The sequence below is a fragment of the Plecotus auritus genome (assembly GCF_963455305.1).
Source record: "Plecotus auritus genome assembly, chromosome: 1".
Taxonomy (NCBI): Eukaryota; Metazoa; Chordata; class Mammalia; order Chiroptera; family Vespertilionidae; genus Plecotus; species Plecotus auritus.
Genome location: NC_137770.1, coordinates 38500905 through 38524616, shown reverse-complemented (window position 1 = coordinate 38524616; position 23712 = coordinate 38500905). Strand labels below are relative to the sequence as shown.

The window sequence follows — 23712 nt, the reverse complement described above, 5'->3', positions numbered from 1 at the left end:
AGCTTAGAGCTCCTAACCTTGGTGGTGACCAGAGGCCAGATCTATCCTTGTTATCTCGAATAGCCAGTTGCTGTCTTGGAAGGCAGAGCTTGCCAGCCCTGAGGGAGCAGATAGGGAGCTATGCAGAAGATTTGGAGATGTGAGTGAGGAGAAGATGGTATGAGGAGAAAGTGCTGGAGGCAGGTTTTTCTCTGTGCTTTTGCCACAGGCAGACTTGTGGAAAGTTAAGAATCCAGGAGAGAAGTGTAGGAAACAGCCCTTTATTTGCAGCAGAATGGGGAGTCTTATCATTTACATTTCTTTTTACCGCTTCTCTGTTCAAGAACTGCTGGGACTTGGAGGAATGGAAGGGGTCTTTAGTCAACTGCAGCCAGCCATTGTCTAATCTGATTGGAGAGGAGGACCCTGGTGCAATTGCCCAGTTCCCCTGTAGGTCCGAGGAAAGTGGGCCTTCAAGGCAAAGTTGCCTCATGCCCTTGCTTCTCTCCAGGAGAGAGAGAAACAGAGAGAGAGTCTGGGGTTGGGGAGAGGGCTCTGAGGTACCTCCCCTCCAAGTCCATTGAATGAATATAGACATATTAAGTGAATGCTCATTAGTCTATGCTTGCTCTTACAGAATTAATCATTATCAGCAAAGACTGCAGTCGCTGTACTTCAAAAAGAAGTTTGCAGAGCGTGTCGCAGAAGTTAAACCTAAAGTGGAAGGTAAATAAAGTCAAAATCAAGTTGCCCAAATTGACAATGATGTTCATTTTAAGTGCCCATGTCCAAGTGCAATCCTAATGCATATAGTAAACAGGATTCCTTTGGTGTTGTTTTTGCTCAAAATCTTGTGGTATTCTGTCAGGTGATTACTTATTGTCAGCACCTGGCTCGCTGGCCTGGCCTGGGCTCTGGAGCTCACAGCACACCTCCTGGCTCCTCTGCAGGACTGGGGTTTTGACCACATGGTGTTACTGAGGAATATATTTGACTGCTACTAGCATTAAACCTTTAATTAGCTTTCTTGCAACAGGGCCTTACTAGATTTTTCTAAGGGAAGACTTGAAGCTATAAATGTGGGTTGATTTTGAGACGATTAAATTTGTAAATGTTTAAAATGTGGTCGAGGCAGCTGGAGAGGACAGCCCCAGAAGGCCGGCTGGAACCAGGACCCTGCTCGGGCCCTGATCCCTGATGCCACCTTCAAGCTGTAACATGCAACACAACTGACCAATGTTTTTATCAATGGAATTGATCAGTAAGCCTGTTGATCTGACTCTCACCAGGCAAGAAAGTGTTTGCAAAGGAATGTGGGAAGTGCACTTTCTGTTCTGTGTATTTCTAACTGCTTCTGGTTGATAAGTCAGCCAAGAAAAGCCCTGGAAAGGGATAGAATTGTGCAACTGCCTGTGGGCCTCTTGAACAGGGTTAGCCGGCTGTCTTCTTGCTTTTTGCTTCTAATTCAGGTGTTTTGAAAGTGCCCCTGGCCATCTAACGACCCAATCTTGCATCTTCAATACATACTCTGTGTGTGGAGTTAGGATGGGTTTCACTGAGAAGTCTTGGTTGTCATAGTTGTGTTTGTGCATGTTTTGTTTTGAAGCGATCCGCTCTGGCTCGGAAGAGGTGTTTAGGAGCAGTGCCCTGAAGCAGTTGCTGGAAGTGGTTTTGGCATTTGGAAATTACATGAATAAAGGCCAAAGAGGCAATGCATATGGATTCAAGATATCCAGCCTAAACAAGATTGCTGACACAAAATCCAGTATTGACAAGTAAGTATGGGATCTTGGAGGACCCACGGCTTAAACCTGGACCCTCTGATCCTGCAGTCTCCAGTGTGCACTTGTCTCTCTCACTCTTCTTTCCTCTCTCTCAAGCATGGGTACCCCCAAGTTCCTAGTGAGCCATTATCCTTCATCCATTTTCAGTCCACAGGGATATCATCTAGTCCAAGTTTTTTGTTTGTTGGGTTTTCTTAGATAAACTTTTCATTTAGACTAAAGACAAATTCACTAATTATAAATGTACATCTTGCTGAATTTTCACAAATTGAACACATCTGTGTAACTAGTGCCAGATCAAGAAAGAGACCGCAACCAGTGTTTGCATAGTCTGTGCATGACTCCCAGTCACTACCCCCACAGAGACCCGTGTTGCAGGGAAAAGGCTCAAAAGCTGACATCTGGCGATAGACCTGAAGCATGCTGGGTTTTCACACTGACGCTAGCAGCTATGTGAAAAAAGTATGGTGTAAATGTCTCTTGGGCTGTTGGTGCTCAGCTACTCATCCCAAGTCTCATTAAAGTGCTTCCTAGAAAGTGGGTTTCAGGTGGACAGACTGTTGGAGACACTGAGGTGTGGAAATGATCTGGTGTCATTAGCAGGGATGGTCATTAGCACATTAAGTCTCATCTCCCTGACAGCCACGTGTCTCTAAGGTTCTCACTGACTTCTAAGAAACATGTACAACTGTTTCTAAAATGAACTTCTCTGTACCTTCCTTCTTTTGTAAAATATGTGGGCTGTTCACCCTAATCATTCCTAACTAGTGAGGCTTACTGAGGCAGAGCGTTATGACCACTCTAAATCCATACGAAATAATGTGTTTAATTGCGGGGCTAAGCCTTATTCTTGCTCTGTGCAGAGACGGATGAACAGAGGAGAGCTGTTGTTTTCTCACCCCACCTTGTTTTTACTGTAAGCACTTGATCCTTTCTCGGGCACTTCCACATTGATCGTCACTACAGCCTGTGAAGGACACGGGCCAAGTGCTGCATCACCTGCTGTCAGATAAAGAAACTGGGGCGCTTATTCCACTTGCCCAAGGTCAGAGCAAGCAGGGTATTGGCCTTACAGGTATTTGACACCTGTCATTGCTCTGTCTGCAGCTCTACACTACAAAAAACAGGTCTTATGTAGGGGTTGTAGTAAATAACTGTGGCATCTTACTTACAATATCAGGAGCAGCCACCTCTTTATGGAAGGGTGTTCTCTTCACCTGGGCTTGCAAGTTGGGAAGGAGGGAAACCCTCACCACCAGTCAGTCCTGTTCTCCCAGTCCCTCTACCTCTCTCCCTTTGCCCCCCATCCTCCCACACACACACAAGCCTCTGATACCCTTTGCCCTCCCCAACTTACTGATAACCTGACCCTTACTGTGGGATGAACTGCTTATTGAAGTTACAGATTTTATCTACTCCACAAGCCTTTTCAAAACAAATAAAATGAAAGCATTTCTGATCTCTGTCTTTTTCCCCTTCTTTCTGCTTGTGAATATTTGCCCCCCGAAGTAGCACAGTGTCTAATAAACCTACAGTGCCTAGCAGAGGGCCTTGCCCATAAGCACTCTTTAAATATTCATTGAATCTAATCAAACTGCACAAGGTGGGGGCGGGGGGGGGGCAGTCAGCATGAAGGGTGCAGTCACTCTACGTTAAAGGCTTGTTTCTGGTCATGACAAGAGGATGATCGAATGTGCACCTGAGTTGTTTTCTTATTCTCCAAGAATGTATATTCAGTCCAATGAGGTGTTATTTGGATAACAAACATATATGGAAGCTCATATCTGGTTTTATTTTTATTTTTTGTTAATCCTCACCTGAGGATATTTTTCCCATTGATTTTTTTAGAGAGAATGGGAGGGAGGGGGATTGATACAGAGAGAGAAACATCGATGTGAGAGAGACACATAGATTGGTTGCCTCCTGCACGCACCACGACCAGGGCTGGGAATCAAGCCTGCAAATGAGGTACATGCCCTTGACCAGAACCAAACCCAGGACCCTTCAGTCTGTGGGCCGACACTCTATCCACTGAGCCAAACCATCTAAGTCTCAGATCTGGTTTTAAATCTTTCTATACTAAGAAAGGTATATGTGGTCAGTTAAATTTAATTTTTTCTAAATAACAAAGCATTTCTCTGAAATAATGAAGAAAAATGGCTTTTCCCTTTCTTTGATGGTGGTTGGAAATTTGCTCCCTCGGGCTGCTCTACATGGGCAGATAGTCACGTAGATTCTGGGAACTGCAAAGTTGACGTGCAATGTTACAGCTAGATTTTTAACCACTGTTTTTACTTTGCTGAGCAATTGTTCTCTAATTATTGAGAGCAAAAAAAATAGGGGAATTTTTTTACATGTGAGTCAGTTGACTCAGAGGAACAGTATTACATTGACTCAAGCTGCAAGGGTAATTAGAGTGGTTTCACTGTTCTGGAAGAGAAAACTGTGGCAGCTGCTACTTGAGCTGGAGGTGAGTGGGCTGTTGTGACAGCATTGTGAATTAGCAACCATCTAAGAATTATGGAAATATTTTAAAAGAAATGCATTGTGTCCTGATTATGATAACTTTCAATAGACTAGTAGTTCTTTATCTTGGCTGTTAGAATCATTGTAGAGTTTAAAAAAAAATACCCACACCTGGCCCTGGAGGCGTGGTGGTTAGAGCAACAGCACACACACTGAAGGGTTGCAGGTTCAATTCCCAGTCAAGGGCACGTACCAATCCCTGATCCCAGTGGGGGCGCATACAGGAGGCAACCCATCGATGTGTCTCTCTCACATTGATATTTCTTTTTTTTTTTTTCTTTTTTTTTTCTTTTTTTTAAATAAATCTTTATTCAGATTATTACAATTATTTCTCCTTTTTCCCCCATAGCTCCCCTCCTCCCATTTCCCACCCCACCTTCTGCCCTTACCTCCCCCCCCACTGTCCTCATCCATAGGTGTATGATTTTTGTCCATTCTCTTCATGAACCCCCCATACCCCTTTCCCCCTGAGAATTATCAGTCCACTCCCTTTCTATGCCCCTGATTCTATTATATTCACCAGATTATTCTGTTCCTCAGGTTTTTAATTCACTTGATTTTTAGGTTCCCTTGTTGATAGATATGTATTTGTTGTTCATCATTTTTCTCTTTACTTTTTTCTTCTTCCTCTTCTTTAAGAATACCTTTCAGCATTTCATATAATACTGGTTTGGCAGTGATGAACTCCAAACTCCTTTAGCTTTTTCTTATCTGTGAAGCTCTTTATCTGCCCTTCAATTCTGAATGATAGCTTTGCTGGGTAGAGTAATCTTGGTTGTAGGTTCTTGCTATTCATCACATTGAAAATTTCTTGCCACTCCCGTCTGGCCTGCATAGTTTTGTTGAGAAGTCAGCTGACAGTCGTATGGGTGCTCCCTTGTAGGTAAGTAACTGTTTTTCTCTTGCTGCTTTTAATATTCTCTCTTTGTCTTTTGCTCTTGGCATTTTAATTAGGATGTGTCTTGGTGTGGTCCTCTTTGGATTCCTTTTGTTTGGGGTTCTGTGGGCTTCCTGGACTTGTAAGTCTATTTCTTTCACCAGGTGGGGGAAGTTTTCGGTCATTATTTCTTCAAATAGGTTTTCAGTATCTTGCTCTCTCTCTTCTTCTGGCACCCCCATAATTCTGATGTTGGTACGCTTGAAGTTGTCCCAGAGTCTTCTTACATTATCTTCAACTTTTTGGATTTTTATTTTTGCTTTTTGCTTTTTCGGTTGAGTGTTTTTTGCTTCTTTGTATTTCAATTCTTTGACTTGATTCTTGGGTTCCTCTATTCTGTTTCTGGGTCTCTGTATAATATTTTTTATTTCAGTCAGTGTATGTTTAATTTCTAGTTGGTCCTTTTTCATATCTTCGAGGGTCTCGTTATTTTTATCGGCCTTTTCTAGGATATTCTTAAAAAGTCTTATAACCGTGGTTTTGAATTCTATATCCAGTCGTTTGTTTTCCTCCATTTCTTTCGTTTGTGATCTGATTCTTTGACCCCACATTTTCACTGATTCCCTGAGTTGGTAAGGTAGATATTTGTGCTAGGTTTCCAATATGGCCCAGTGGGTCTGCTTCCCCAGTTAACCTGAGGTGGACACTCTTGGTGCACCCCTTTGTGGACTGTGTGTACAGCCTTGTTGTAATTAAGTCTTTATTGTTGTTGGTATCACTGGGAAGAATTGACCTCCGGGCCAGTTGGCTGTAAGGATCAGCTGTGTCTATGCTGGGAGAAGTTCGATGCTGGAGACAGCCTTATAGGATTAGACTTGCCAAATTGCAATAGCCTCTGTGCTCAGCTTGGATGGGGTGGAGTCTCAGTTTTGGCTTCCTGTCAGCCTTGCCCTTGCGCGCATGTGCGCTTTCAGTCCTCCGCCTTCCCCGGCTCCCGAGTCTCCGCCCGAGAGTCCAGACTCCCCCCACAAGAGCGTGGGTCCCCAGGGGCTCGCCTGGAACTGGGGTTCACTGCAGTTCGAACTGGGGCTCAGTGCAGTCAGAATCCTCTGACTCCCTTCCACTATGGAACGCCTGTGGCAACTTCCGCAGCCTTTGTGCGCACTGGCGCGCGCGCGTGCGCACTTTCAGTCCTTTGCCTTCCCCGGCTCCCGAGTCTCCGCCCGAGAGTCCAGACTCCCCCCACAAGAGCGTGGGTCCCCAGGGGCTCACCTGGAACTGGGGTTCACTGCAGTCAGAACTGGGGCTCAGTGCAGTCAGGATCCTCTGACTCCCTTCCACTAGGGAAAGCCTGTGGCATCCTCCGCAGCCTTTGTGCGCACTGGCCCGCGTGCGCCTTCAGACTTCTGCCTTTCCCAGCTCGAGTCTCCGCCCGAGAGTCCAGACTCCCCCCGTAAGAGCGTGGGTCTCCAGGGGTTCGCCCGGAACTGGGGTTCAGTGCAGTCAGAACTGGGGTTCAGTGCGGTCGGAGGCTTCCTTCCCCCTTCCACCAGAGAAAGTCAGCCAGGCTCTCAGCCGCCCTTCCTCTCTGCGCACACAAAGCCCCTTTGCCGTACCTCCAATTCTCTGTGAGCTTTCCTCTTTCCTTCTAGTTGTAGAATTTTCACTCAGCCAGCTTTCCTGTGGTTCTGGATGGTGTCCGTTCTGTCTTTTAGTTGTAGTTTTGAAATTGTTGTGCGAGGCAACAGTTTAGGTGTTTACCTATGCCGCCATCTTGGTTTCTCTCACATTGATATTTCTCTCCTCTCTCTCTCCCTCCTCCTTCCCCCTCCTTTCCACTCTCTCTGAAAATCAATGGAAAAAATATCCTTGGGTGAGGATTAATTTAAAAAAAAATGCCCACACCTGGCCCCACCTCATTCCAATTAAATGACTCTTAGTTGGGCCCAGGTGTCAAGTCCAGGTGATTATAGCACGCAATGGAGTCAGGGACTACAGGGCCAGACTACCACAGCTGTTCTGAGACGCCTGCCTTTTCAACCCAGGTCAGTGATGGTTCAGGCCTGTCACCACTAAAGAGGGAAGTGAGTTATGCAGTTAGGAGCTGAAGTGTTGCTAAAATTAGGAAGTGGGTTCTTGGCCACCAGGACATCATATCCATGATGGCACAGTCCTGGCCTACTTCCAGGTCCAGCCCTGAAATTGGGAGCTTTCTAACTCTCTGACCACCCTTTGCCACAACAGCAAAGCAAATAGTCAGAGGGGAAAACAGTTATCATAGAGTTCAAAGAAACTGTAAATGAGAATTATCAGTAATTGTCATCAGTGAGTTGCTGCTCTGTACTTTTAGACTTGAAATAGCTATCCTCATTAGTGGGTTAAACATTTCTCAGTCCCCACCCCACCCTGCCTGGTATGCACTCTCCGGGCACACCTCTTCTTTGGGTGGATGCACTGTGAGGGTATGCCCCCAATGGTAATGGTTCCGCTTCATTTTAATCACCCAGATTTTGAAGGCTGTTGATTATGGGCCTTAGAAGTAATTCCTATCCCATGTCCTTCCCTTATAGAAGATGTACGCTTCCTTTTGACATATGTTTATATAAATTTCTTGTAGGCTCCCAATATCCCCTTCTTTTGAGAAGCCTTGCCTTATAGTAACCTCTAAAATTTGAAATTAATGCAGGAATATAACATTCTTGTAGGTTCAACCACTTGAATGTGCAAATCATATGCAGATATTAATCATGATTAATATTCTTCTTTAATTGTAGGAACATTACACTTTTGCACTATCTCATAACTATTGTGGAAAATAAATACCCCAAGGTTCTCAGCCTAAATGAAGAACTGCGGGACATTCCTCAAGCAGCAAAAGTAAAGTAAGTACAGTGAAATTTTTAGTTTTCATGTCACTTGGACTGTGCCTTAGCCATTGAGAGAGTCAGTTAGCTTTGCCTAAAAGGGGTCCTTCTGCTTGCTTTCCCCTGAATACTAGTATATGAAGTGAAGTTTGAATCTTATTCAAATCACTCAGATGTGTGACATGGTTTTGAATATATGTGTGTGTGCTAGCTCCTTTGGAGTACTCCCGCATGTGGTGCTTAACTCCCATAAGACCTCATCATGGGTTTATTTAGAGTATGCATTATGAGTTAAGGAATGTGGTTTCACTAGTACTTTTCAAAGGCAGTTATATTAAAATATAGGTAGTAAGTGAGGATAGATGGGTAAGCAAATAGAAGACTAATGTCAGGGCGTAGCTGGTAGCTTTCACATGTGCACACACACTCCCAGAAACCAAGGCAACCTTTTAATGGAAAGCAGTCCTTATGCAAATGAAGGCACTAAAAATAAAAAATGGAAAGTAGCCAAACTTTTACCCCAAACTTCACACCGCTTTTCAGAGACTGAGGAGCGGGCAATTTCCCTTGCTGTTCTCTCTCCTCCTGCTTTTGGCCTTTTTTTTATTATTATTACATTTTAGCTATATCTTTCTGCAGGGAATTTGAAAAGCATGATAAGCAGGCTTTCTCTCTGTTTGTAGAGTTTGGTAGAAATGTAAGACATGAAGTTAAAAATGAAGTGTTGGTGAATTTGTTTACATGTGGATTATCAGTTATATTCTCTAATTTAAAAGTCGTTAAATAGAAAGTGTTATGGAAGAAGTACAGGGAGTTTTCTCTGTTTTTGTTTTTAAAGATAAAAACTAGTTAGTACAACCTTAAGAAAAATAATTGTTGATTGAAATTTAAGCCATCACCTTGCAATTTTCACATCACTAGAGCTTTAGTGAAAAGCAACACACTAATTATAAAGAGCACAGCGTGGCTGTGGCTGTGGACAAGCTCGCTTCTTTTACTTGTTCAAAGGGGCACACACATGGCAAGACATTCGTTTTTGCATAGCGTGATTTGCTTAAATGATATCTTTGAGATTAAAACATGGAATATTTTTGTATGTATGGAGAGATATTTTTATTCTGCTGTTTTTAACCTATACTAAAACAGATCTGTTGGCTGTGGAAAAGAAAAAAACATAATTCCACGAGTTTAAAATGGTGTTGTCTTTCTGTGAAATCTGAACATTGAAGCATCAAATATTAAAGCCATCATATATTTAATACATGTAAGTCACATGTTCGTTACTAAATGCTGCTCTTTGTAACAGCATGACGGAGCTTGACAAAGAAATAAGTACCTTGAGAAGTGGCCTGAAAGCGGTGGAGATGGTGAGTGTGTGTTTCTTTTCTAATCCCCCGTCTCGTCAACTACGGCTGGTGCTGGTGATATCCAGCATGTGGTGTGCCCACATAAACAGTTATTGACTTAAAACAAAACAGCAACACTAAAGAAGCAAAGGCAGGTTGTGTTTAGCCTGGCAGCAGGGTTTCCTGCCTGGGGTGGGCAGGGCTCATTAACGTGGGCTGGACTAGATAATCTTCAGGGATCCTCACAGTGTTCCCATCCTGTTAATAAATGATGTGTGCTCTCTCCGTAGAGTCATGGAACTTCTCTGTTGTGTTTGGGGAGTGTGTATTGAGCAGACACTTGGGGGTACAGTCGATTCTCAAGGCGAGGGGTCGGGACGATTCGGAGTCTTTGCTGTCCAGATGTTGCAATGGCCAAGAGCAGTCAGTCCAGAGAGCATCACATTTGCCCAGTGTGGCCACCTCCAAAAAAGCACGGTGATGGCCAAGGTGGCTTCGGGAAGAAGGGGGAATTTAGGCTAGCCGAGGCTGGGAATGACTGGCATGTGTTAGTTAGAGGAAGCTTCCTTTCTGGAGGAGATGACATGAGCTATGCTAAGAAGGATGGTAGACCTAGGCGCATGGGAGGGAGGATGTCCAGGGTTACAGACAAGCTGGCCCAGGCCTCAGCAGGAGGGAAGCAGGTCAGACCTCTAGAGGCAGTGGGAGACCATGGCTGTGATGGCACAGTGCCACCAGCTGTTGCACGGATGTCCCCGTCGGTGAGGAGCAGGTGAGGGGTGAGGAGCCTCGCTCAGGAGAATGGACATAGCTCTGGTCTGGCACTCGGTGAGGGAGGCCGATTCGCAGGCAGCTTGGAAAGGTGCCCCTCTCACAAATACTTTTCAAAACGATGCCATAGAAAGGAATTAACTTCATTAAAGACAGCTCAACAAAAATTGAAGTTATAATGTCTAATCTTTTCCGTTGGCTTTTAGTAAACTAAGAAGCATGTAAGGTTTTCTTTTCCCCCTGGGGAGGAGGGGGAGCTGTTTAAAAAGAAAAGCCGATGAACTGATTGAGTGAACTCTCCTCCCAGCCCCAGTGGGCGAGACTGGGGGAGTCATGGGACATCCTCAGCTCAGAGGCCAACTGAGAAGGGCCGCTTGGGACGAGGCTGTTTTACTTTCTCCCAGAAGGCTTTCTTGAGCTAGAATGGCAGTCATGACCGCCCTACAGCCTGACCATGGGCACTCTGACCCTAGCAGCTGAGCTGAGAGCTACTTCACAGCAAGGCACAGGGCGAGGTGGGGCAGGGTGGGGCAAGGAAGTTTTGTGTATGGGGTTTATTAAAGGTAGTTTTGCTGAAATCTCTCCAGCCCTGGGTCATGTACATTGTCACACACTCTTCATAGGAAAGGGGCTCCAGAAGCCTCCCCTCCCCACCCCCAGCAGCTTAAATGTCAAGAGGCAGCATGGGAAGGAAATATGAATATTCATGTGTCCTAATTGTGATTGGCAAAAGGTGATTATATTGTTCTTTTGAAACTATACACTAATGAAACACTTTAAAACTGCCGTCACGTCTATGTCTCTCGCACACAAACAATGCTAAGTTTCCAAAGTGCTAGGATTGTAGCCATTTTTTCCATCAGAGCAAGCTCCATAGTTTATGAGTTTCCACTTCTGTTATTTCATTTGACTCTCATGGTGATGTAGATACTGCCCTTCTTTTACAAGTGAAGAAACTGAGGCCCAGGCCACTTGTCACAGATCAGAACCAAATCAGTGGTGGAGCTGAGTCAGAGCCCATAGCCTATGACCTCTACACCTGCTTGTTGGCACCTCTGCCAAAGCAGGTGAAGGAGGAACGGGATCCAGATTACGTCCATTGGTACACAGCATCGTTGTTACTGAGACTCTGGAGTCAGGCAGACCTGAGTTCAAATTCTGATCCTGTCATACATCAGTTATGTGACTTTGCACAAGGATTTAAAACCCTCTACAATGCCTCACTCATTGAGGTGTTGTGGGATTAAGTAAGCAAGTGCATCTGGTAATGGTTGAAATTAATTATTAAATTTGAATAATGTGTGTTCATCACCATGGTAACGGAGAATATGGATAATTAACAAGGCACTGATACTCCTCACCTGTCTGTTCACAAAAACTGAATCACTGGGTGGGCAAGAAGGAAAATGGTAGCTGCAGTTGAAATCCTACCTACCCAGATATCATGGTTTGGGAAGTAAGTAGATTTGGCAGAGTGGGAAAGAAAAAAAAAAAGGAACCAGAGTTCTTGTTTAACTTCTATTAATTTTATCCAGATACTAATCTGCTTATGTTTAAGCCAGTATAAGGAGTCACACTGATACAGTATGCAGACGATTAAATAAATTGCTGTTGCAAATATGTGTGCATGTGGGCATGGCCTAGCATGATGGGTAGAGGGCAGGTTTCTGACTTACTAAATTTGAGCATATGGAGAATGAGACAAGGTGTGTCTGCATTCAAGGCCTACACTGACATTATCCGTTTCCTGGGTTTAAGGAGCTGGAATATCAGAAGTCTCAGCCCCCGCAGCCTGGAGACAAGTTTGTGTCCGTTGTCAGCCAGTTCATCACAGTGGCCAGCTTCAGCTTCTCTGATGTTGAAGATCTTCTAGCAGAAGCTAAAGATCTGGTAAGGTTCCCCTTGCACAGGGCTGGTACTTTCCGATATTATAATATAAGCATATTTTCTCCTTCTACCCCCCTCAGGCTCTGATAAATTAAAACACACCCTTTTTGTCTGCCTGGCCTATGTTGCCTTTAACTTAGCAAGACTATGAAGTATCCGAATGGTGTAAAACCAGTAAATTAACTAAGACAGTTTTCTATTGATTAATAGTGGGTCAAAGTACTTATCGCTGGAAACCAGAAAAGAGATTATGAAAGCTGAAGTCAGGAAATGTGAGATCAGGTGTGACAAGACCATGTGCCTCAGTATCTCTCCTGAGATGCTCGGGAGGACAGGATATTCCCTCTTGAATCTCTAGCAGAACTTATGCCAAGTTCAACAGGGCAGAGGATGGCCCACATATAATATTCAGAGTGGAGTAATTTATTCTACTAAAAGTTTGTAAAAATATGTTTTTATTTTTAGAAATTGATTTTTTTTCAAGAGGGAGTCTGTAAACTATAATCGCTGTGCAATAATAGATAATTCCATGACAAATGATAAACAATAAAGACAATCAGAATAAATAAACAAGAACTTATTAAATGAGGTGTCTCTTAAGTCTTGTTGCCAGATGAATACTTTTTAATAAGATTTCTTTTTATAATTTTTGCTATTTCAAAATTTTGTGTTTTTATAAAGGAAAAATTTGTGTTGGTTAATTATTAAGACCTTTAAATTCTCCTGCCCCTTCTCTCTCTCTCTCTCTCTCTCTCTCTCTCTCTCTCTCTCTCTCTCTCTCTCTCTCTCTCATTTCCTCTTCCAAAATATATACATATTCATAATACATATATAGGCATATAGTCTCTCATTTTCTTTCTCGTTGTTTATAAATTATATTAAGCCCCTACCCTGTCCTATTAAGTACTTTCATACACCCATCTCTCAATTACCACAAATTTCACTTTAACTTGAATCTTTCCTTTGAAACTTGAGTAATGGATGTCATTTTTCTGTGGTCACGTGTTCAGCTATAGAATTGGATGCTTGTTCTGTAAGTGTGCACACATACTGGTTAAAATTAAGAAGGAGATACACTAGGTAGTCTCAATATTCAGCCCCATTTCCAACATTATTACATAAATGGAAAGACAATACATCTTCAATGATTACTGTTAGAGGTCCAACCTCTGAAGAATGCGATAGGTCAACTATGCCAGCAGCCTCCACCGGGATAGCCCCCCCATGTCTGTGTATGCCTCACCACTTGAAGTACACACTCGGTAAGGAAGGGGACCTCCCTCCCCAAACCGGGCATATAGTACCTACTTCATCAAGGGCTCAAACATTTTTATAGGAATCAACTGGATATTTAATCTTTTACTTAAACACACACATACACAGTGTGTTTTTTTCCCTTTATTTTAGCGTGGGAACTTTAGTCTGGAACTAGTTTTCTTCATGTTTCTAAGATAAAAATATACATGACTTCATCAACACTAGAATTCCTAGATAAAAAGATCATTCAGGATGGCTTGGAGTGCATGAACTTGACTGTTTTAGAAACACAATTGTAGGCTGTCTATTGCCGTTTTGTTCATACCAGAGCTTTTAGAAATGAGCTTATAAAACCATGGAACAAGCTGGAGCGCTGTATGTGGTGTGTGAAGAATGTTGTGTTTTTTCCTAAAGAGCTCTGGTTTTTAATGGAATATTTCCAAATAAGTAAAACACTGAGAACAACTCCTCAATGACAGAAAAGTGGTGAAGGAATATTTTATTATAAATTAAAGATATGAAATAACACTTATTAAATATCATATATATATATATATATATACACACATACACATATACACTGAGTGGCCAGATTATTATGATCTCTGAATGTATAATAATCTGGCCACTCAGTGTATATCCTATATAATAAAAGGCTAATATGCAAATTGTCCCCTCGACCAGGAGTTCAACCAACAGGCAGGCCGGCCAACAACCCATGTCCCCTCCCCCTGGCTAGGCTGGCCAGACCCCACCCATGCACAAATTCACGCACTGGGTCTCTAATATATATATATATATATATATATATATATATATATATATATACACACACACACACACACATACACACACACACACACACACACTGAGTGGATAGATTATTATGCATTCAGAGATCATAATAATCTGGCCACTCGGTGTATAACATAATTAAAAATTGTTTATTTAAAATAAATATTGAGGGGAAATTGAAGGGAGGTAGTCAGAAGGTACAAACATCCACTCAGATAAGTCAGTCCTGGGGATGTTATGTTCTAAACACAATGACTATAGCGAGCACTGCTGTGTGCTGGGGTTGAAAGGTGTTAAGAGAGTAGACTGAAGAGTTCTCATTGCAAGGGGAAAAAATATATTTTTTCTTTTTTTGTATCTATATGACATGATGGATGTTAACTAAACTTATTGTGGTAATCATTTCACAAATATTGTAAGTCAAGTCATTACACTGGATACCTTAAACTTATACAGTGCTGTATGCAATTATATCTGAATAAAACTGGAGGGTGGGATAAAAAAATAAAAAGAGACTAAATATTGAAAACATTTCCTTTAGGTAGATAGTATCACTGAAATATCAGAAAAACGTAGTAACTAGGCAAGTCATGCAAAAAAAAATAAAAGTAGTTAGAAACTTTTGTGATGGAACTGCATAAACTTTATGGTCTAAATACGAAAAAAATTAAAGTTCTGGAAATTTTTAAGTAGTGAATTAGGCATAGGGAGTGATCATTTACTTCTCTTTGAACCTAGAAACACCATTCTTAGTAGCTTAGGAGTAACAGCCTTAGACCATTACAGAGAAAGAAAAAGTCTAACCAACAATTTGACCAGCATTGAACATATTTGGATGATCGTAATGACGCTGACTCCTAGAAGCATGTGATTTCAAGTCATGAAGATAACTGCCAGAAGAACTAAAATTAGAAACAGTTAAAACTAAAAAGACTGAAAATACTATTTTATCATGTACATATATTTTAATATATTTTTTAAATTCTCCCTTAATAATCAGTTATTGTTTTCTAATTGCCCAGGAAATATGATAATACTAACATTATTTATTATTAGAAAGAGCATCTAAGAAGCACTGGATCCCATTTGTTTTTGATATTGACCATATGGCACCAATAAATGATATTAAACTACTTCAAAGAAAAGTTGAAAGTACAAGTTTCCCTACCCCTGCTGAGTTTGCTATTAGTTTTATGTCTTGAGTGCTCTGCCTTATGATATTTTGCTTTCTTGTTTTTACTACTGTTTAGTTAATAAAAAGTCATAGGAGGTAATCATAGATGTTAAGCTGAAATGAGGCAGACAAGAATAAATGGTTTCAAAAGTCGAGGAGTATTCTTTTACTTTAAAAATGACTGATAGACGCATGTGGCAGCCAAAGATAAATGCAGGCTCACTCAAATCCCGCAAGTTAAATTTGGCTCAACTTGCGTTTGAGTGCTGGAGGGATTTAGATTTGATGGTGGAACACCGGACTTACTAAAACCTCCTTTTTTCCAGTTTACTAAAGCAGTGAAACACTTTGGGGAAGAGGCTGGCAAAATGCAGCCAGATGAGTTCTTTGGCATTTTTGATCAGTTTCTTCAAGCTGTGTCAGAAGCCAAACAAGAGAATGAAAACATGCGAAAGAGGAAGGAGGAGGAAGAGCGCCGAGCGCGCATGGAAGCTCAGGTAAGAGAATGATGACTTAGTTGGCTAGTTGGCCAGTCCCACCTCCTAGAAGGTCTGTTGCTTCAACTCTTGGTTTTTCAATAGCTCTCTGGTGTGCTGGCAAGAAGGAGGGCATCAGAGCACTCTCTAGAATGCTGCTTAGAGTTTAAATCGGCATAAAGTTTCCCTGGGGCAATTTGGCAGTCTATGTCCAAAGCCCCCCAAATTATATCCACATTCTTTGATCTGGAATTCCATCTCTTAGAAATTATTCTAAAGAAATTATTATAAATTTGCATGAGAACAGCAGTCTTTATAATTGCCCCAACTGCAGACAACCTAAAAAGGCATCAGTTCTAAAATGAATAATAGCTACATGAAGGAATATTAATGCAGCCCTTAAAAGTCATGTCTTCAAAGACTATTTAATAATGCAAGAAAGCTTACAAAATGATTTCTACATGAAATCTTATTTTATTTTTTTTAAATAAATCTTTATTGTTCAGATTATTACAGTTGTTCCTCTTTTTGCCCCCATAGCTCCCCTCCACCCGGTTCCCACCCCATCCTCTGCCCTTACCCCCCGGCACTGTCCTCATCCATAGTGTACGATTTTTGTCCAGTCTCTTCCAGGACCCCCCCACACTCCTTTCCCCCCGAGAATTGTCAGTCCACACCCTTTCTATGCCCCTGATTCTATTATATTCACCAGTTAATTCTGTTCATCAGATTTTTTATTCACTTGATTTTTAGATTCACTTGTTGATAGATATATATTTGTTGTTCATAATTTTTATCTTTACCTTTTTCTTCTTCTTCCTCTTCTTAAAGAATACCTTTCAGCATTTCATATAATACTGGTTTGGCAGTGATGAACTCCAAACTCCTTTAGCTTTTTCTTATCTGTGAAGCTCTTTATCTGCCCTTCAATTCTGAATGATAGCTTTGCTGGGTAGAGTAATCTTGGTTGTAGGTTCTTGCTATTCATCACTTTGACTATTTCTTGCCACTCCCATCTGGTCTGCATAGTTTCTGTTGAGAAATCAGCTGACAATCGTATGGGTGCTCCCTTGTAGGTAACTGTTTTTCTCTTGCTGCTTTTAATATTCTCTCTTTGTCTTTTGCTCATGGCATTTTAATTATGATGTGTCTTGGTGTGGTCCTCTTTGGATTCCTTTTGTTTGGGGTTCTCTGCACTTCCTGGACTTGTAAGTCTATTTCTTTCTCCAGGTGGGGGAAGTTTTTGGTCATTATTTCTTCAAATAGGTTTTCAGTATTTTGCTCTCTCTCTTCTTCTGGCACCCCCATAATTTGGATGTTGGTACGCTTGAAGTTGTCCCAGAGGCTCCTTACACTATCTTCATATTTTTGGATTCTTTTTGCTTTTTGCTTTTCTGGTTGGGTGTTTTTTGCTTCTTTGTATTTCAAATCTTTGACTTGATTCTTGGGATACTCTAGTCTACTGTTGGATCTCTGTATATTATTCTTTATTTCAGTCAGTGTATGCTTAATTTCTAGTTGGTCCTTTTTCATATCCTCGAGGGTCTCACTAAATTTAGTGGCCTTTTCTAGAAAATTCTTGAAAAACCTTATAACCGTGGTTTTGAACTGTATATCCAGTCATTGCTTTCCTCCATGTCTTTCATTTGTGACCTGTTTCTCTGTCTCTGCATTTTGGCTGCTTCCCTGAGTTGACAGAGTGGCTTTGTGTGCTAGGTGTCCTATAGGGCCCAGTGGCACAGCCCCCCCTTCCCCCCCCCCCCAGTTACCTGAGGTGGACACTCCTGGTGCACCCCTTTGTGGGCTGTGTGCACAGTCTTGTTATAGTTAAGCCTTGATTGTTGTTGGTATCACTGGGAGGAATTGACCTCCAGGCCAGTTGGCTGTGAGGATAAGCTGTGTCTACGATGGGAGAACTTCTGTGCTGGAGATACCCTTATGAGGCAAGACTTGGTTCAGTGGGGCTTTGGTGCTCACTGAGTCTGCCCCCTGAGTGTGTCTCTCATGGATCTGAGGAGTTGTAATCTGGATGGTCCCACTCTGACCCCTGGGTACACTGGCTCTTGGATCTCCAAGGAGGTGCTAATTTAGCCTCTGCCTGAGGCCACCCAGCTGGAGCTATGGAGAGATCTGCAGATTCCTCTTCTTTGTTTGGGTTTTGGAGGTGCCCAGATGAGGCCCAGCTGTGAAGCAATGCAAGCTGCTGTGGGGCCTTGGGCCTTCTTTTGGATGTTCTGGGTCTCACTGACTCAGCTGAAGCTTGTTGGGTAAGTTTAGATTTCAAAGGACCAGGGCATTCATATGCAAAAGCCTCTGTGCACAGTTTGGATGGGGCAGAGTCTCAGGGCAGAGCAAACAGCAATGGCTTCCTGTCAGCCCTACCCTAAGAGTCCCCCTAGTCTCAGTGTCCCTCAGTAATCACTGCAAGCACCTCTGAGAGAAAGCCACCCTCGAGTTCCACCTGCTGCCAGACAGTCCAGTTTCTGGGTCCCCAGAGTCTTGCCCGGAACTGGAGTTCAGAGCAGTCAGGAGCTTTTGTCTCCCTCCCACTTGAAAAAGACAGGCGTGTTCTTAGTTGCCAGCCCTCTCCACGCGCGCGCCTCTGTACCTCTGCCTTTACTTCCGCAGCTCCTCTGAGTCTCAGTGTGCTTTTCTCTCTCTTTCTAGTTGTAGAATTTCCACTCAGCCAGCCTTCCTGTGGTTCTCGATGATGTCCATTTTGTCTTTTAGTTGTAGTTTTGAAGTTGTTGTGCAAGGCAGCAGTTCAGGTGTTTACCCTTGCCTCCATCTTGGTTTCCAATGATTATCTCTTGATAGTAGAATTAACCTAGTGTATGGTTACAGGAGAAGATTTGACTTTGGGTGGTGGGCACACAGTGCAATATACATATCTTTAACATAGAAATCCACACCTAAAACCTGTATGTTCATGTTGACCAAAGTCACCCCAATAAATTTAACAAATTAATAAATAAAAGAATTAAGGATGAATTTTTTCCTTTTTGTGTATCTGAATTATCCAAATTTTCTATAATGTATGTGTATTATTTGGCTTTTAATAATAGTAAGTTGCATAGCAGGTTCCTGGCATTCACAATAGGTACTGGCTAAGCCTTTGATGTAAGGAGAGTGGCCCGATGAGTATTTGCTTTTAGTCTCTCTGTACCATCAAAGAAACCAATATTTGGGGTCAGTTTAATAGTGATGATGTTCTCATTCAATTATAGAAATAGAAATTGCTTCAATCACTCTTTAACTGGAGTATCATGAGGTTTACCTAGATTCTAGATGGTGATATTCTAATCACAAAATAGTGGTCACTTTTCTCTGTTGATTATTGCTTCCACAATGAGCAAAGTCCCAGTGACCCCTCTCTTGTGATTCTGAGGGGGTGGCAGCTGTAGATGAACATGGCTGGGTGTGGCTTGTAGCATTGCCGTATTTGACAGAATTCACTGCCAGTGTAAATAAAATACAGCACTTTGACATTTCTAAGAGGGTGCTTTCTGTTTGCAGCTCAAAGAACAGCGTGAAAGGGAACGTAAAATAAGAAAAGCTAAGGAGAATAGCGAGGAAGGTGGCGAGTTCGACGACCTGGTTTCAGCTCTGCGCTCGGGAGAAGTGTTTGACAAAGACCTCTCTAAACTGAAACGGAATCGCAAACGCATTACCAACCAGATGACGGACAGCAGCCGAGAGAGACCAGTCACAAAACTTAATTTCTAATTTTCCTTGAAAACTTTTTTAGAAAGCTCATTAGCAGCCCTTTGAAGTGACTAGAACTTTTCATTACACTGCCTTGCAATCCGAACAGTGGCAATTTCTCCTTTCATCTGTGAGTACAGGTGTGAGTGTGTGTGTGTGTAAATGTATGTGTAAATGTATATGTATATTAAAAATGTATATAGAAGTCTGAGTGTTGTCTGGAGACCTATCTGTATGGTTTTTAAAAACCTACGTTGATGTTTGTGCCCAGAAGCCCTTGGTGTATGCATTCATATTGAGTGTGGCTCGTCTTCTTCCCTGAACACCACACCTGTTCAGAAGCACAATACTATCTCCTGAAAGAGATGACAGAGACATTCCCTAGAGTAAAAAGACAAAAAAAAAAAAAAAAAAGCTTGAAATATTATATGGTTTCCAAGCTTGGTACGCTCTGGAATTATTCTCATTGGTGAAGCTGGTATTGGAAAGATACCGAATTAAAGTGGTTTTGGTGGTTGCCCATGTGATGCCGGTTCATCGCATCAGGACCTGACAGGGCCAGTTCAGATTTCTGACGTGGGTGTAGGGAGGCGTCTGTAACTGTTCGTGGAGGACATCTTGCACACAATCTGAATTATGTAGAATGTCAGTCAGAATCTTTTCGTCTATTTAAAACTTTGACATCAATTTTTTATTCTTAATTTCACTGAGTTCTCTGCCAACCATCCTAATGATTTCTCTACATTGCTTTTGGGAAGAACACTGTTTATCTAAATGCAATCTGTGCTCTTGTTAAAGAAAAAGACTGCCGAATGTGCTTGTTCTAACAATCGAGATGTAGAATCTTTAAAAATAAAATTCCCACCCAAGACCTAAAAGGAGGGATTCTCTGAAGGATTAAAAATTATTTTTTAAAATTGTTTATGGGGTGCCTTCCCTTTTTTTTTTTTGTATTATCTATTTTCAGTTTTTTTAGGACAAGCTGCATCTTCTGTAAATATAGGTCTGGACGAAAGAATACTTAGTAAAATGCACAAAATGTCAACAACACCAACAGAGATGCCAAGATCTATTTAGCTCTAAGTATGTCTGAAGTGCTTTCCTGTTATATGTTGTCATTTTAAATTGTGTGTCAGTAAAGCTACCTGTAAAACTTCAGTCCAAAAGATAAAGCTCTCAGGGAGAAATGGATAAAAACAATGAACATTAGAAAATAAAATATAGATACTTACCATTAACCTACCAACTCCTAATATCTTTAAATTATATGGTATATAAAGGGGGCTGTTAACTTTTTTTTTTTTTTTGGCTTTGCTTTATTTATTTGTAGTGGGGGAGGAGGGCTAAGGGTCTCTCTTTTCTTTCCATCTATCCTGTTGTGGTTGGGTTTCCTGTGGAGAGAGTAGTTTGTCTTGTTGCACTAGAACATTATTTACTCACTAAATTGAGTTTTTCAGTCAATTAACAAATATTTATTAAACACCTACTATGTGCCAAGCATAGTAGGGCTACAATGGTAAGCAAGACAGAGCCCCTGCCCCCAAGGAACTCACGTTCTAATGGGGATGTTAGGGGTGAATAAAATACCAATGCGTGCGCTGTACAGGAATAGTGCTATTTAAAAATAGTTTGTATAAACTATAATGCTTAGCGTGGACGGCAAGGTCCCTGCGCTGTGTGGAAGCTGTGAAATAATGCTCTAAGAGTTGTCAAGAGCTGTGGTTTTCGTTTTCCCCTTCATTGCAAACTTAGTGACTTTCTACGATTAATAGAAGTAAATGACTAGCAAATAAAACATAAATACACAGCAGAGGTTGGGCTCCCCCAACCTTTAGTTACCACGGTCTGCAAATACACCACATTAAAGGTGCAGGCAGAGACTGTTCAAAAAAGGCTGGAGATGAGGAGGAGTGGGATATGCTGGTGGATTTGTCTATTCCTTAACTAAAGTGCCTCTATATATATTCTTTTCTATTTATAGCAGGAGAATTTGGTCTGGCTCCATTTGGGGACTGTATTTTGAAAATGGCTTTGTTTTACAGTTTAAGGAATAGACAAGTGGTTGGAGAGTCACTAAAGGAGCAAGCTGTGTGTCATGTCCCTCTTGCCCTTTCCCATCATCCTCATTTTGAGATGACCATCCTGGTTTGCCTCCTATGCCATTTCCATTTTTTGGTTTCTTTCCCCAAAAGCTGTGTGCAGGTAATTCCATGTGCCATGTTGGAAAAAAAAATCTACTTTTTTAGATTGGTGCTGGTGTAAGTAGCCACTTTTCTCTCTTGGGTGTGTATTTTAAATTTTGTGTTTTTTTAAATTAATGCCAAAAAGAAAAAGCATTATAATTTGTAAACTTAATTGTATGTCTTGTATCTTATTAGCTTAGTAGTTGGACCCACTTAGTCTTTAGGTGCAAAACTGTTGCTATAGTACCAAGAAGAAAATGTTGTATGTGTTATGAAATTGTACATTTTTTAAATAGCAATATGCAATAAAGAGATGAATTCATTGAGTGTATGTATATGCTTTTTATGAGTTATTAAAACAGCATTATCAAATTTTTGGCACATTCCAGCAGTAAATTTAAATATTGCAAGTTATTTGCTAGATCAGAAACATATACATATTTTTTAACTTGTACATACTAGACCTAGAAGGGTATAGTTTTCTGCTATGGCAGCATTCAGCATGTCCACAGCCTACCATCTGCTACCTCTTTGTATAACCTCTTTGTGTAACTCTGTGTGAGTTATACAGTTTCATGGTGGGGCTACTGATGAAATTATTCATCTAGGGGTATTGAAAAGACTGTAGTCTCTAGAATCAAAATCTACTTCATTTTGAAGCATTTCCTTTTTAAAAATTAATTTATGATATAGGTTAATATGGGAAGTGCTGCCTGTACCAAACAAGGAAGGTGTATTTTATCCTCTGAACATTGGGCCTTTCTCTTGGCCCCACATCACTTTGGCTGCCTGGCTATCCTCAACCCATTTTGAAGTCAAGCTGAAAACAAATTGTCCCAGTGGCTGATAGAGGACCCCGGCACTTTCGATCTTCAGAATGGATTGATGATGTCCTTATAATTACTAACCATCTTGTTTTTCATCCAGTCAGTAATACCTTAATCAATAAAGAAAAAAGAAAAGAAAACAACACAAATATATAATAGTTTATATTTAAAAAAACAACAACAAAGGCTACTTTGTTCTCTGATGCTTTGTTCTCATTCAGATGGAAGAGAGCCTTCTACTCATAGGTATATTCCATTCCACAAATGTACTGAATGTACCTACCATTGCCTATTTGTATGTTTGAGCGTGAAGCTACATACAGAACCACCTAGACCAGTGGTCAGCAAACTCATTAGTCAACAGAGCCAAATATCAACAGTACAACGATTGAAATTTCTTTTGAGAGCCACATTTTTTAAACTTAAACTTCTTCTAACGCCACTTCTTCAAAATAGACTCGCCCAGGGCGTGGTATTTTGTGGAAGAGCCACACTCAAGGGGACAAAGAGCCGCATGTGGCTCGCGAGCCACAGTTTGCCGACCACTGACATAGACCTTCAGTTGTCCTTGGTGTGTTAATAGAAGTAGGAGAAAACATGAAACTTTCAGCTCATTACATTTACTTTTATGTCTTTGGTTCCCCTCCCCCACCCCCCAAAAAAAGAAAATCATCACTGGGGAAAATGTGCTTCTATCAGGAGGTGAAGCTATCTGATCCCTCCAGAACTCTGCCCCTTTTCTAACCAAACATGGGTTTACATGAGGCAAAAGGATAATCTTTATTAAACTAGTTTAGACACAATTATTCAAAAGACTGTTCTGAAAGAGAGAGTTGTTTGGTGAGATTTTGTTTCCATGTGGAAAGCCTACATTAAGAACCCAAAGGCTTAACAATTACTTGATACCATTCAGTTCCATAAACACTAGCTTTGAGAACCACTGGACTGTGTGTAGAGAACTTTGTTCTCTGTCGCTTTGATCTCATTCAGATGGAAGAGAGCCTTCTACCCATGGGACAATGACCCCGATGCAAAGTTCTGGGCTTCTTGCATCGGGGTCATTTATAGACCATCATCATTATGTTGAGTTAGGTGCCCATTTTCTGAGTCTCTTTATGCCTGTTTTCCCTATTAATATGAACTCTACTGACATCTAAAAACCTGTTGAGTTCATAAGAGGTGGCTTAAAATCTGTAAATTCTTATCTTAGTGAAAGTTTGGAATCCTAGAGGAAAGAGTTTTTTTAAAAGGATTTTTGTGT

General features: G+C 41.5%; 1 protein-coding gene across 5 annotated transcripts in view; it reads left to right on the top strand.

The window, feature by feature from the left end:
• DAAM1 (dishevelled associated activator of morphogenesis 1) overlaps positions 1-21948 on the top strand; it is a 181938-nt gene extending 159990 nt beyond the window's left edge. For all 5 annotated transcript variants that reach the window (XM_080671981.1, XM_080671982.1, XM_080671979.1 and 2 more), the window contains 7 exons: positions 617-705; positions 1586-1754; positions 7941-8048; positions 9337-9397; positions 11906-12037; positions 15587-15757; positions 19253-21948. In XM_080671981.1, the coding sequence (XP_080528107.1) occupies positions 617-705; positions 1586-1754; positions 7941-8048; positions 9337-9397; positions 11906-12037; positions 15587-15757; positions 19253-19462 (940 nt within the window). In that variant the 3' untranslated portion in view covers positions 19463-21948. The remainder of the gene's footprint in view (positions 1-616; positions 706-1585; positions 1755-7940; positions 8049-9336; positions 9398-11905; positions 12038-15586; positions 15758-19252) is intronic.
• Positions 21949-23712: the final 1764 nt, after the last annotated feature.